This window comes from Oncorhynchus masou, chromosome 33 (assembly GCF_036934945.1).
Source record: "Oncorhynchus masou masou isolate Uvic2021 chromosome 33, UVic_Omas_1.1, whole genome shotgun sequence".
In the NCBI taxonomy this organism is placed as follows: domain Eukaryota; kingdom Metazoa; phylum Chordata; class Actinopteri; order Salmoniformes; family Salmonidae; genus Oncorhynchus; species Oncorhynchus masou.
The window spans coordinates 37,030,739-37,045,566 of record NC_088244.1 but is presented as its reverse complement, the minus strand read 5'-3'; the positions used below and the strand labels follow the sequence as shown (position 1 = coordinate 37,045,566).

Below are 14,828 nucleotides of genomic sequence, written 5' to 3'. Positions count from 1 at the left end.
CCTCTGTCCCTTGACCTGGTAAAGTCCACAACTGAGGTTATGACTGCTGAGTGATCCCCACTGTACAGGTTGCTGAGGGCCTCACCACGTATATAGCCGAGATGGCTTTTACTGCTCCTGTTTGTCATCTTGTGGACCCCACAGAGATCCCCGCCACTGTATAGGTCGCCCAGCTTTTACAGCTCAGCCCCGCACCGCATTAATGGCCGACTGTGACCTCAGGTTGGTGGTGACAGTCATCTGTCATAGCACGGTTAATTCCCAGCGCTCCCAGGGTCGACAGATGACAAATAATGAGTCTGACGGTGTTCCTGGGTTAGACCAGGGCCTCATCGTGTCAGTGTCAGCACCGTCACCACGCTTCAGCCTGTAGCATCATTACCGCCACTGTCAGCAAGGTGTGTGTGTGTGTGTGTGTGTGCGTGTGTGCGTGCGTGCGTGCTTGTGTGTGTTTGACTGCTGTTCGTGTGCGTGTGCATGCGTGCGTGTGAGTGTGCGTGTGTGTGCGTGCGTGTGTGTGCGTGTGTGTCCGTGTCAAAACCCATAGGAGATAATCCCATCCATCCAGGCATGGCCACCATGATCTCTGGGCCTCTGCAGCTCAGCCCCTCTATTGGTGACAGATCAGAGAGATCAGAGAATGGAGCCGAAAACAAATGAGCAGCATCAGTCAATCAATATTCTTTCTCCCTGCTGTCTGAGATAGACAACCTCACCAATAGCATTGTTTACCTCACCTCCAATGACAACTATTTTTTATTTTTTTATTTTACCTTTATTTAACCTGGCAAGTCAGTTAAGAACAAATTCTTATTTTCAATGACGGCCTAGGAACAGTGGGTTAACTGCCTGTTCAGGGGCAGAATGACAGATTTGTTTGTACCTTATCAGCTCGGGGGTTTGAACTTGCAACCTTTCGGTTACTAGTCCAACGCTCTAACCACTAGGCTACCCTGCCGCCATCACTAGGGTACCCGGGGCCATCAACAAGAGGATGGAGGTATGTGAAAATGTTATATGCATGTTATAAGGGAACATGGAATGGATTGTACAGGGTACAACAAGGTATGTTAGGTTACCCATCCAGAACAACATGTGGTGTTTGACTATTGCCAAATAGCATCTGAGAAGGGTTTTGTAGGAGTGCATCATTTTAATGAGGCATGTGAAGGCAAAGTCCAAATCAGACATCCATGCAGGATGTTAAATAATGCAGTGAGTTGGTTCATTTATTTTGCAGAGGGAGAGGAGGTTTGGGATGGTGGTATTGGCTGCTGGTTGGTTTAATTCCAGCTGTAAAAAAACAGAAGGAAATGTTCTTTCTCCATTCTTAACATTATCCCAGATTGTTTAGCATCATCTGCCCTGGTAAATGTGTCTGTTTAGGGGATACAAGCTGTTGAGAGGGAGACGAGCCAATTCAAGGTCCAGAGGACTTATTTTACTTCCTAAGGTCAGCGTGATAATATCACTCCTGTTGCCAGGATGTTTACAACCAGGAGTGTGTTTAACACACTTATTTAAAATATATGCTAATCAAACATATGCCACTGACTGAATATATGCATGGTTGCATAGTTATTTATTTATTTTCAGATTTTTTATTCGTTGGAAACTGGGTTTATTAGCTTTTTTTTAATTAAAGAAGTACGTGTATTACCATAAAGGGAGAGGAAATATTATCATGCCAGTTGTTTTTTATTTGTATTATTTTTTTATTTTATCATACTGCATACCCCCCCCCTCTGCTGAAAGCCATTAGAGAAATACAATTTCTAATACCTCCACACAGGTCTTCGATCGACTGCAAACAAATTTATATTCAGGCGGTAAACAGAACGCTGCGGAGATTTATTTATTGAGTGTAGGGGAGAGAAACAAGCTAGCGCGTGAACCCTGGGTAACCTCGCAAGATGACAACAAGATGGATAAGTGTAGCATGCAAATGCACGGAGGCAAGGGATATATCGCACTCACTCATTCAGCACATCGCTGCCTGTAGAATTCCATTACCTCCCCCAGCTGCGACCGGGTTTCTGGGCTGTTGCCTATAGAGTGTTGTATGCTTTTATGAGGCCTAAATGGTTGATTATATATCATTGTTTTGTAATTACTATTGTGTAGTTGTGTGGATAAATATTGTGATCAGGTTAGTGATATGGTCTTTGATGGAAAATTATGTTACGGTGATGATAATAATTCAAACAAAAATTCAGACGCAAATAGAGGTTAGTTATGAACAAAAAAACATTATTCATAGCAATTTCTCTCCCCTACAATAATAATAACAGCAAAAATGATATGCCTAATAAAACGAAGTCATATAATAATAATAATAACAATAACAATAAAAAATGCACGATATTTACTACAAATAATAATTACACCATTTTAAACGGATTACATTTATGCTTGTGAAACTAAAATATGTTGTCTATGGTGAAGTTGGTGTCCCGGTATATGTAATATTACACTCTAATCGTATAGCAGTCAATACTACCCACAAATGTATTTGAAGAAGAACAAAACCAAAGGTTTTTGGATTCATTACCCACTTGTCTCACCCACCTCAATATCTGGACTCAACAGACATGCTCCTGAATTAATAAAGTTGTAATTACCTGTATCTCTAAACACGTGTAATTCCTTCAAATAATTCCCAATAAAACTGCACGCCGACCTGTAAATTCTGCTTCTTAAAAAAAATGTACGAGCTAATACTAACATTTTTTTCTCTCACGTTGTGTTATTTTGTTTCTTAACATGTAACCTCATCTGAATAGAATCAACTTTAATGTAGGCAATTAAGCAGGTTTAGCTCTCCTTAAAGTGTAATAAAATGAGGATGAGCGTATAGGCCTATGCACGTAACTGGGAATTATAGCGGCCGAACAAAATGTAATTTAAAGGTTGTTGTTCAATTTGCACTGTCAACATTTCCTATGCCATCTAATTAAAAATGTAAATACAGTTTAATGGCAAGAAGAAGGCCGGCTGTATATATAATATACATGAAGATGGAAATATGTAACTGAAACAACATCGCTGAGCCTGCATTTGCAATATTGACATAGTTTGACCATTCATAGTTTTATTAGCTTATCTTCCCTATTTCATAAAGCTAACTGCAGGGCTATATAATTATCGATAGGTGGGTCCCTAAACGTGAACGTCCATCTGTCTCTCAAATGCAAAACTTTTGGGTTTTGTCCTCGGAGCTATTTTCCTAGTTGTTCGGAGACTAATTACAGATATGCTGCCAGTGAACAGCTCAACAGACACTGTCACGACCTTTGAACCCATTAAGTGTGCCTTTCACATGACCCTTAGCCCTGCACTGAACGCGACCACTGCTGCTGAAGAAACCGTCATCGCAGGATAGTTGCGTAAGACCCTAACGCCAATGAATAGACTGTATCCACTTAAGCTTATAGTCGACCTTCCTACTAGTTTGTTTAGGCGTTTTACATTATGTTGGCCTATACTAATGAACGTTGTAGGCCAATATTGGCAAACATTTCAATCCAGGACCTGCAAACAAGTGTTGTTATGGTATTGGCTTGTACCTTAAAAGCAGTTATTAAATAACAGCTATAGGCCTAATCGTTTTGGTAAATGATAACAACAAATCTGGCGTGATGTATACAGAGTCACAAAGTTGGTAGATGGAGAAGGCCTGCAGCACTGTGCGCGTAAAGAGGAACACACCAATCTGCCGTCATTTTGCCTGTGCCTGTTAGAAATATGAGAGCGGACACTGTGATGAATGCAAGACTTCAGAAACGTTGGTCTATCGTCTCAGGGAACTTTCCTTCATTTAGGCCTACTTGCTCCTCCATATTCCAGTCCTCCATATCCCAGTCCTCCATATCCCAGTCACAAAGTGCCACTTTATGTGTCCATATTACGCGTAAATATTTAAACGGCCCTGTTTGAGAAAACAAAGTTACCACGAATGGTCTACACTGGCATTGCCTGCTGTACTGGAGTCCATTCATTTGGCTACCCCAAATGAGTCTACAACTTGCTTGGCTTGGCTAATCAGCGTTGTCCCGGATGGATGACAGAGATGTCCAGCTATTGGCCAAGACCAAGAGGGCACGTCATCTCCATCAATCAGAGATCGACTTTCTCCAGGGCTTGCCCATCTGACTGTCCATGCATGGTCGCTGTCTTGGTCCATCCATGCGTTGTTGGGTGTTAGCTACAGCTACTTGTCCATGCGTTCTACGACCGTTTGACCGGTCCAACGATTATGGTAGGTGAATTCATATCAAGAGTTAGCGTGTAATGGGGAGGGTAGCAGGGGGGTACCGACCTGGGGAGGTCATGATACGGGACTTGGACCAGATAACTTCTCCTGAAGTTAGCGCTGGCAACTAAGGAAAAACTTCAGCAGAGATTTGGCAGGGAATATTAATTGCAACACAGTTACCCATTTTTTTTCGAAACCAGTTCTGAAAAAGACTGCACGGTAAGTCAGCTCCGGGTCTGCTCAGGCTCGAGCAGCCCTTCCCTTAACACAGAGTCAGGGCTTTTCCACCACACCAGCGGCTTGCCTCCGCTACTCTCGTCTCCCCTCCTATCTCCTGGCTCACGAGCACGACTTCCCGGACTTGGATACTCCTCTTCCACACACAACACCGCGACTGAGGCGCTGGCGCACTCCTAATTCGGGTGTGTAAATGCACACTTTCAAATCTACACTCATGATGGGCCTAAGATTCACGTTGCTGTTGTGGACAGTGGCTCTCACTCGGACCCCAAGTGTAAGGTACCTGAACTAAGTCACAGGAGCAAAACTTTTGAGTGGGTGAAAGTGAAGAGAACTCGACCTCGGACGGGTAAGTTTTGGACACGTCGTTCACGTTTCCATTTGGAAAGACGACAGCTATCTTATTGACCAAATCATTTGTAAAACGTTTTATTTGTTCTTGATGCGAAAACCAATAGCAGGTCTTAAACGATGTATGAGTACTGTATCATTAGTTATCAATTCGTTTCTACATCTACATTTAACGTTTGGTAAACCGTTATTCATTACTCATCATATGTTGAAAAGTAGTCTGCAACAGGATGTGCCATATTCTCAAATCGACTACTGTAGGTAGGACAGTGCTGTGCTGTGCGAAAGTACAAGCTCGGCTACTGTAGGCTACTGTACAACAGGCAAAACAAGTTTGACGTGTTTTTGTGCATAGCTGAAATTCCGCAAAAGTAGGTCAAAATTATCAACGACAAGACACGTATTTATGTGCATTCATGTAGCCTATTGCACCAAATGGCTTCAGAAATAAATACATAATTGTGAATGAACTTTTAACAAAAGGTAATAGGCTATAAAATATGAATAGTATAACTGAGCACTTGTAAATCCTGAATCAGTCAACCACAATAACCATACAGTAAGTGACATTTTACCTAGTTATTCATCAATTCTACCCAGATTGGAAAAATTAAGATGTATTGGGGAAAAGACAAGGGACGCTGGGCCAGGTGTAGTGAATCTATACACAGGCATACATACATATGCCTGCCTCTCTGTACCTATTGGGGCACAGAAAATGATGGAGATATTCTAGAATAGTCTTATTCTATCCACTTGCGCCTTTCTTTAATTTGCATCACTGTGCTCTGGAAAGGCAGTAGGACCTGAGGGTTCAGTGTGCACAGGTAAATTTAGCCACGCTCACTCCCAAAAACGTTAGAGCTCTCTGCCTATTGATTATCTGTCGGTATAGTAATGAGAGCCTTGTGTATTGATCTCAATGCCAAGCACTTTTACGTGTTCACCTTTTGACCATAATCATAGTCACATATCATCAGTCCACCAACGACACATCGGTCTTTACTGTGCATCCAGCGTATACTTTCTGATTTCGTAGAAATGAGATCGTACTTAAAAACTCCCGTAGAATACCTGCAGTTTCTTGACTTTGTCCATTGAAAATAATTGATCATGTTTAAAACGACCAATAATCCTTCTGTGTGACCCCGATGTAGCCCACTGCAGTAAATGGTTAATCAAAGATGGCATGCCTTCATTGTTACTTGTCTCAGAGACATCTACAATACAACAATTTCTCATTCAATATGTCTTGATTTAAATTGATTGTTTTTGTTGCTTGCCAGGACTAGTATCCATGTCCTCTAGCCAGCGTTTGTATACTACTGCCTGATGGCTTTAAGCTATCATACAAACAGCTGGGTAGATATAGGACAGACATAGAATCACAAGAATGATTCTCGGGGTTGGAGTATATCTCATTAGTGCTACATTCTTACCAGTAGTATGATTAGTGAAAGCAGCAGCAACGTTTTTTTTCTGTAGGGTTGAATTGTCTTGGCACGAAAACAAAGCATCGCTATATTCTCTCATGCATAAAGGCCTTCATACAACCCGTCTGCAAGTTGATCTGCTGGTATAGTGTATATACTCCCAGTGCCTCATTCTTCAATTATGCTCTGACAGCACCTGAATTACTGTGGGCAGGATGCCCAGATGGCTGAGGCAATGTGTATTGATCCTCTCTCTCTCTCTCTCTCTCTCTCTCTCTCTCTCTCTCTCTCTCTCTCTCTCTCTCTCTCCCTCTCTCTCTCTCCCTCTCTCTTGCTCTATCTCCCTCTCCCTCTCCCTCTCCCTCTCCCTCTCCCTCTCCCTCTCCCTCTCTCTCTCTCTCTCTCTCTCTCTCTCTCTCTCTCTCTCTCCCTCTCTCTCTTTCTGTCTCTCCTTGGCTGGGAATACTTTCCCTCAGTGGCTTGCCCTGGCTTTGCTGGCTGGCTATTTTTAAAGCATGCGAGTCGTTAATATTCCCAGCCAAGGAGAATATTTTCAGTTTGATTTCTCATTCCTCCTGGCCAGCATCAGTTCTATTATCTTAGAAGTCATTCGTCAGAATGTACATGTGATGTTCTATTCCTGAGAGCCCAGGTGCTTAATTACTTACTGTATTGTTTGGCCTGTGTTGGCCTCTTCATAGTCACCAAAGGCTCTTAGTTTAGGTTATAGGTTAGGTAAGCCTCTCCTTGACATTCTCCTTTGTCTAAAACGTGGATTTCAAGACGTCTCCTATGAGCTGACGTGTCTAAGAGGCCTCTTCTTCATAGCCTCTTTCTTCATAGCCTCTTCAATTCCTATACATTTCCTATGAATTATGATAGAAGTTATTACATCCAATACCTGGCCTTATTGAGTCCATGGTACAGTACGGATACAGTACCAGTCAATTGACTTACCTATAATCACCATAGACAGACACCATGATGGGGTTGGTGTCTCCATCACAAACAATCCAACACCTATAATCAGTGTTTCCAAATACTGGTCCTGGAGACCCAAAGCGGGGCACTATTTTTAAAAATGTATTCTAGCTGATCATAATGATCAAGTCATAATTCATAAAATAAATAATTGTGCTCTGCTTTAGGTCTCCAGTGCCAGGATTAAGAAACACTTAAACACTTAAGTCTGGTTTATAAGTCCAGTGTGCAGTGTGTGACTAGTGCAAAAGCCATGACGGCTACTTATCTATCCATGTCTCAGAACCATAGCCGAATCTTGGGCACTGCAACAAAAATGTGACTCCTTATAGTGTCACATTTTTTACTCCTCATTGCCATCCAGTGTATTGATCTCAATACAGATACACATAACCAATTAACTTGATGAATATATTGAATATATGTTTTATAAGTCATTCTGTAATCACTTAAATCTCCCTGAAACCTTCATTCATCTCTTTCATTGGATAAGATGACTTTATGTTGCAGCCAGTGGGGTCTCCATGGTCAGTTTCAGAAACACTTTTATGCTCCTTATAATAATGACATACTTGTGTTTTAACTGTCTTTTCAGCCAAGATGCACATGGCCTGTGGATTGAGTATAGTTGCACGGGGGTCAGTATGGACAGAGGACTTGGAGGTAACCACCGATGGGCACCATCTTACTGCTAACCGGGTACCAAGGACCAACTTCACCACAAAACAGCTCACGGAGCTCGAGAAGGATTTCCACTTCAACAAGTACTTGACGCGGGCCAGAAGAGTGGACATCTCGAGCGCCCTGCAGCTGAGCGAGACGCAGGTGAAGATTTGGTTCCAGAACCGGCTCATGAAACACAAGAAATTAACGCGCGAAGGCCTTCTTCTCCCGGTGACGCCTTTGGCGTCCTCGAGATGCTCAGAACGCTCACGCTCCAACAACTTGGACACCTGACCCGACCTCGTGCTCTCCCAAACACCAACTAGCAGAGGACCTGTCTCGTGCGTTACAAAACAAGGTGTGTAGGCCTAAAAATAGTGACAGTGTCACCAACCTGCAGCTGGTTTGATTCTCCGTTTGGATGAATTTTAGTTAGCCTAATTGGTTAAATCAGGATCATGTTGTTTTGCACGAAAACCACGAAAGCAGGGTAAGTTTTGTGAACTCGAATAATTTATTGTAAAATGTTTGACTCGGTGATTCTTAGTTTTAGAGGCGCACATATTTATTTTCTGTATTTATTGAACCATTATTTTACGAGGCAATATAAGCCTACCTGAGACTTTCGATTGGAGTAGGCTATTTGACTTGTTCTCCGGTGTCAGCTGTAGTAATATTAAGGCACTTTATGAGTTTATACCAAATAACATGAGTTTAATCAGACATAGCTATTATTCTAATATGTATTATATGTATTTGTTTATTTATTTATTCAGTTGTTAATTATTATAAATTAGCCTACATGTCATTAAAGCAGCATTACAATCATTTTGTGGCCAGCTCTTTCTTCGGGAACAGCCTACCTGAAATGTTCTTGACTAAAAAGCATGTATATTTCTGTCAGGGTTTTCTCTTCGTTTAAAAGGTGAAAGAACATCTAATTCATTTTTTTTTAAAGCACCATGGCTAAAATCTAATTCCAAAATAATTTACAATATTTTTGTCAATAGCCTATCTACATTAATACATCTTCTGGTCACAAATTTGGAATAAATGAACAGTTATTTGAGTTATATTTATTATTCCGTTTAGATTTTTCATGACACCTCTACTCAACATTGTTGTGCTCTTCTCTTCATCTTTCTGTATCTCCTGTTTCACTCTTTTTGTTTCTATCCGTTAATAGTTTGAATTATACCGCGAGCGCCGAGGGATTAATTTGGCAATTGACTGATAGAATTATTGACTAACAGGTTTAGTGTATTGATCAACGTTAATCCGACCATTTGAATCAAACATTTGAACGCGTTTCAACGGAACTGTAAATGCTAATTAATTGTAGAATCCTCTTTCCTTAACGAGTATGCTAATAGCCTCGCCATAAACATACATCAAAAAATAAAAATCCACTTCTGAACACTTCAGTTTCAACATGTGTTCAACAATAAAACGCTATCTAAACTCTGGTGTTCCCCTGTAAATCAACCAATAGATTGACTGGGCACGACGCCACTATTCCACTGAAATGCGTTCGTTAACTGTTTGTTCACATGCCTCATAAAAACGTTATTGACGGAGTGACAGGTTATCCGTGGTGTTAATATAGGGTCTATAGTTTGTCACGTTTAAAGTTAAAACCATGGAAGGGATGAATCCATATTATTTTCGGAAATATCGAAAAGCCTAGTTTTGTTGAATAGCTTTTTGCGTGCGTGTGTTAAGTCTATATATCACCAATAAATATGTCACAGGGCTGAAAATTACAAAACATTTGGAAGCACGGAATTACTTCAGTTACTTATGCTCGGAATTACTGCAATTATTTATTGTAAACTATTGGCCTACTACTGACCGATGCCGTCCTTTGAATTAATTACAAGTGTAGAACATTTGACATATTTTGGGAATTTCAATGCATAGTTTTACATGAATGAATATACCACTATTGTATAGGGTCATGGAAACATGCACTTAAGCTTGTGCAAGTCGTGCTAATGTATGCAGTTACTCCAGAGTTCAACTCTGACCCCGTGACCTTTGTCTTGCCTCCTGACGACGGTGATCTGTGTGACCTTAGACTCACAAGGGGCTCTTTGGCTTTTTGCAAGCAACTCCGTAACACTTTTGTTCAAAACAATATTTCATCCCGCATTGAAATTGGACGGAGAAGAATAGTACGCTATAGCCCTGATTGAGTAGGCCTACTAATAATTGTAGTCTTATTATTGACCTGCTAACAATGCTTATTATAAAATAGAATGTTTAGGCCTGTATTGCATTTTATTTTGTTGTTACATTGTTAGGGTCCAATTTCACACGGGCATTGTCTTTACTCGGTCATCTCTTTCAGTGCATGTCAACACTTAATCGACAAAATCATATTGCCTCTGTCTAAAACGTTTGCGACATTTCTTCCTACAGTCATATCTTTTTTTTGTGTTTTTTTTTTGTTCATTAGTTCATTCGTTTTCACCTACAGGAACTTAAATAAGCTATAAAACGCATACAGACTTCATCCATACAAAATGAAGTACCAATGCCCTTCATGGCTTATGGCCCTGAAAAAGATGAGCTTGATTGAATCAAAGGGAGGATCATTGTAAAAGCCAGTGCACTGGTACCCAACGTATTTTTAGATTTAGCGCTGTCATTTAAAGTCATTTAAATACACACCATTAGTTCTGCTTCCTGCAATAAAACCCGATGACCATATTAGGGACGCTTTAACAGCATCTATAAGTGATTTGGTTCTTAGCAAACAATATAGCAGGATGTACCCACTACAGTGTGATGATGATGACGCTTCTGATGTACATGGTCGTGATTATGATTGTGATGGACTGATATTTGACTTAATTAGTTGAGTTTAATCTGGTTAAATAATGCACCATTATCTCACGGAGACAGAGGCTCGGCTAGCCATATCTGTTACTAAGCACCTGTACTAACATTTGTTCTGGTTGTTCTCTGACAGGTTCAGTATAGGGCTGGCTGCCTGTCAATTGATGAGAACACCTTTGCATTTCTGTCCACGCTGACATTTCCAGAGTTTGAAACCATTCTTGTCTGATGGATCTGTACTCGCCTTTCCCCGCGTTTCCCAACGCTGCACAGCCCCCTCATCACAGTGACAGCTCTGTCACGCACTGACACTAGTGTTTATACGGGTTCAATACTATTCAAAACGTGCATTCATAAGGTTGAACCCAATCAAGTGATACTGTAGAGCCTTGAGTTTGTCTGGGAACATGAGGCTATGACGAGAGTCCAGAGTTTATTCTGGTTATAGGAATACGTACTGACATTCTTGTGCTAATGCACCCTATCGCATGAGATGATTGATTGATTCAGAGATATGTTGCATTACTTTTGCATTGACACGTGTAAGTGTGATTTGACAGGATTCATTGACATTCATTCTAAGGCAACCTAGTATTAACGTAACACATCATGTACATGCCATAGGTGCACCCTAACCCTTAAATATTTCAGACCTACTAACAAAGTTAAATAAATATGGGGTTCTCCAGGGATTACACTCTCTCTTCCTTCTTCCTTTGGCTCTCTCTCTCTCTCTCTCTCTCTTTCTCTTTCTCAGTCGTTCACTCTCACCTTTACTCTCTCCTGTGCACTTCTTCTCATACCCTCTCTCTCTCTGTCACAGGTTTGGCTACCTTGTTTGACAATTAATTACTCAAGGAGCAGCAATGAACGATAAGTGTTCAACATGCATAATCGCGCATGCACCCACCCACCCACCCACCCACCCACCCACACACAGACACACGCACATGCGCACACACACACACACGCACGCACGCACGCACGCACGCACGCACGCACGCACGCACGCACACACACACACACACACACACACACACACACACACACACACACACACACACACACACACACACACACACACACACACACACACACACACACACACACACACACACACATATATAGGTCCTTGCTTCTCCTGTCATCCTCTCCTCCAGGGACCAGATGCTTGGGGACAGCTTACAGCCTCAGCGCATTTCAGTGTACAAAGCAAAACAGCAGCACTCAGCATTTCTGGCTGCAGGAACAGAGAAGTTTGCTTTTGGATGGGGGGAGGGGAGCTCTGCGATGGAGTCAACACAAGGTAAAGGGGAGAGTGAGGGAGAGAGAGAGAGGTAGAGAGAAAGAGAAAGAGAGAGAGAGGAAGCGAGGGAAGGAGAGAGAGAGAGAGAGCGAGGGAAGGAGAGAGAGAGGAAGTGAGGGAAGGAGAGAGAGAGAGAGAGAGAGAGAAGGGGTGCTCACAAAGGTGAATCTGTGTCAAGGTTGCATGTTTATTGCATAGGAATTCTATTGTTATTTCCCCATACGACTTTTGAATGAATACAGGTTTCTGAGTCTCTGAGACTAAGCAGTACGCTGCAGGTTCAGAAAGGATTTCTCCTCTCCTCTGCAGGAACACATGCATCGTCAGTAAAATGAATGCAGGTGGACGCCACGGCAGATTGTGTGTGTGGAGCTACTGACCTCTATCCTACAGCTCTGTTTACATTAGCGCTTTACATTGCCCTTTCAAAAGTTGCAGATGAGCATAAAGTGAGGGGGGGGCACACAAAGCAAAACAATAGGCATCTATAGGGGTTGCTGATGGGTCATTCAAGACGTCAGCCATACTTGAGTCTGGCTATTGCAATGAAGGAGCCCTATACTTATTTTTCAGAATTAATTTGAATAGAGTTTTGAGTTGATGGTTATGTAGGTTGCATTACAATACATCATACAAAATAATTAATATTTGATTATGATGTATTTAATTGAGGCAATGACATGTATTACTGGTACCAGTATTTAGTGTACAGACACAACACGGACACAACAAGGACACACAAACACACACACACACACGCACACACACACACACACACACACACACACACACACACACACACACACACACACACACACACACACACACACACACACACACACACACACACACACACACACACACACACACACACACACACACACACACACACACACACACACACACACACACACATATTTGGATCTCTTTATTATCTTCTTTTTTTAAATCATAAATGAGCCCTGCAATGCTTATTTGTCTGATCTAAAGTCGACAACCCCCCCTCCCTTTTCTGCTGCGCTGGGTGAGGTTGCCATGACAACGGGTTCTTAGACATGGAGAGAAGAGAGGGGAGCACAGGGGAGCAGGGAGGTGGGGTTGGGTGGGGCGGTGGAGAGATGAGGGGAGGAGAGGGGGAGTCCGGAGGAGAGGAGAAGAGAAGGGGCAGTTCGAGGGCACTGTCTGTCTTTCAGATGTGTCTTTGTGCCTCATCCCTCAATCATCCGTGCGTGCTGAATAGGAGCCCAGTTCATGAACCTATCTCAATCAGGTCTGTGCCAGCCAGCAGCCACCATCTTAATTCATTTAGGGCGGAGAAAAACAAACGGATTACCGTACAATCATGTCCCTGAACCTACGTTTTCCTGAGGAAGCGTAAATAAATAGAATTACGGACAAAATGTTTTTATTTTTATTTTTACTCTTGATAGTTTTTTAGTAAATTTTGTATCAAACATCTAACAGATATTTTTGTTATATATTCTATATATTCAAGGATAACATCCACACATTGTGTTAAGCGGACTGCAGGACTGGCCTGGATGCTATAAAAACACACATTGAACAGTCCCTTTATCCAAAGGGGGAACCCCAGGTGATTTTTCATCTTTACCCCTCCCTTTCCTTATTTACCCATCCTTCTCTTGATGCCTCCCCACGCCCCACCCCCCCACACCCCACTCCTCTCACACCATTCTCTTCTTCTCTGCCATTCATCTTCCCTCTCTCTCTCTCTCTCTCTCTCTCTCTCTGTTCCTTGCCTCCTGCTATGTTCTCCTCCAGATATGAGCGACTGACCCTCAGGCCTTCGGAGGTCAAGTGATACAAGGTCATTGGCAGGTCATCTCCTCTGATTGGCTGACCTCTAAAATGACTTCTGGCAGCAGCCAATCACATCCATCTCCCTCTCACTCTCCCTGCCTACACACACACTCCCAGAAACACAACCCCCCCCCCCACACACACACGCACATACCCCCCACCCCCCATCCCCCCATCACAGTTCCACAGCTACACACTCCCCTCGTCACATGACGAGGGTGAGGTGGGCGTCAGTGAGTGTGAGGATGATGGATGATGCTTTTAGTACCTGTTTAGAATGAAGCTGTCCACACAGCACTGTAATTACCCACTCCCAGGCGGCAGCTGCCCAACATAATTGCTTTTTGTTTGTTGACCTGGTTTAGTGCAGAGAAAGATGGCTTCCTTGGGGTAGTGGGTGAAGAATACAGTGGTGTGTGTACAGTTACAGTTACAGTGGGTAAAGTCCGTTTGTGTATGCATTGTGGACTTTGGTGAGGATGTGTGTGGCTTGTGGATTTTGGTGAAGGTGTGTGTTGTGGATTTTGGTGAAGGCGTGTGTGTGCAGTGACAGTATGTGTGGGTGAGAATGGGTGTGTGTACAGTATGAAGATGGGATTATGTCGTGAATTTGGTTGAAGGTGTGTGTGTGTGTACTGTATTGGGTGTGTGTACATGTATGTCTGTGTACAGTGCAGGTGTTTGGAGGGATCAGATTTATCACAGATTAACTCATGTTTTTCTTTTAGATTACACAAGAAAATATTACCGGTCCATAGGATTGCTGTTTCACTGTAGCCACAACTTTTTAAAAATGAAAACCAAACCGAGCACTGAAGTCTGGCTGAGGGAATAGTCGTGGACAGCGGCGATATTCAATAAAAGGTTTGAGAAATAAGGTATTTTTCCATGCATTATGTATAACAGCATGTTGCATTTGAAACACTCGCTCTCTGAG

The 14,828-nt window shown here is 42.3% G+C and overlaps 1 protein-coding gene across 1 annotated transcript; it reads left to right on the top strand.

Moving 5' to 3' along the window:
* Window positions 1–202: 202 nt before the first annotated feature.
* LOC135527479 (homeobox protein Hox-B1-like) lies at window positions 203–8,236 on the top strand. The gene is made up of 3 exons (XM_064955992.1): window positions 203–342; window positions 4,747–4,844; window positions 7,856–8,236. The coding sequence occupies exons 1-3, from the start codon at window positions 203–205 to the stop codon at window positions 8,215–8,217; spliced, it is 600 nt and encodes a 199-aa protein (XP_064812064.1). The 3' UTR covers window positions 8,218–8,236.
* Window positions 8,237–14,828: the final 6,592 nt, after the last annotated feature.

Excerpts from the sequence above, each read along its gene's own strand:
- LOC135527479 (XM_064955992.1), top strand. The coding sequence starts at position 203 with ATGGCCGACTGTGACCTCAGGTTGGTGGTGACAGTCATCTGTCATAGC. Across the intron at positions 343-4,746 it reads CAGGGCCTCATCGTGTCAGT|TGGCTCTCACTCGGACCCCA; the intron begins GTCAGCACCGTC and ends TGTTGTGGACAG. Across the intron at positions 4,845-7,855 it reads GAGAACTCGACCTCGGACGG|CCAAGATGCACATGGCCTGT; the intron begins GTAAGTTTTGGA and ends CTGTCTTTTCAG.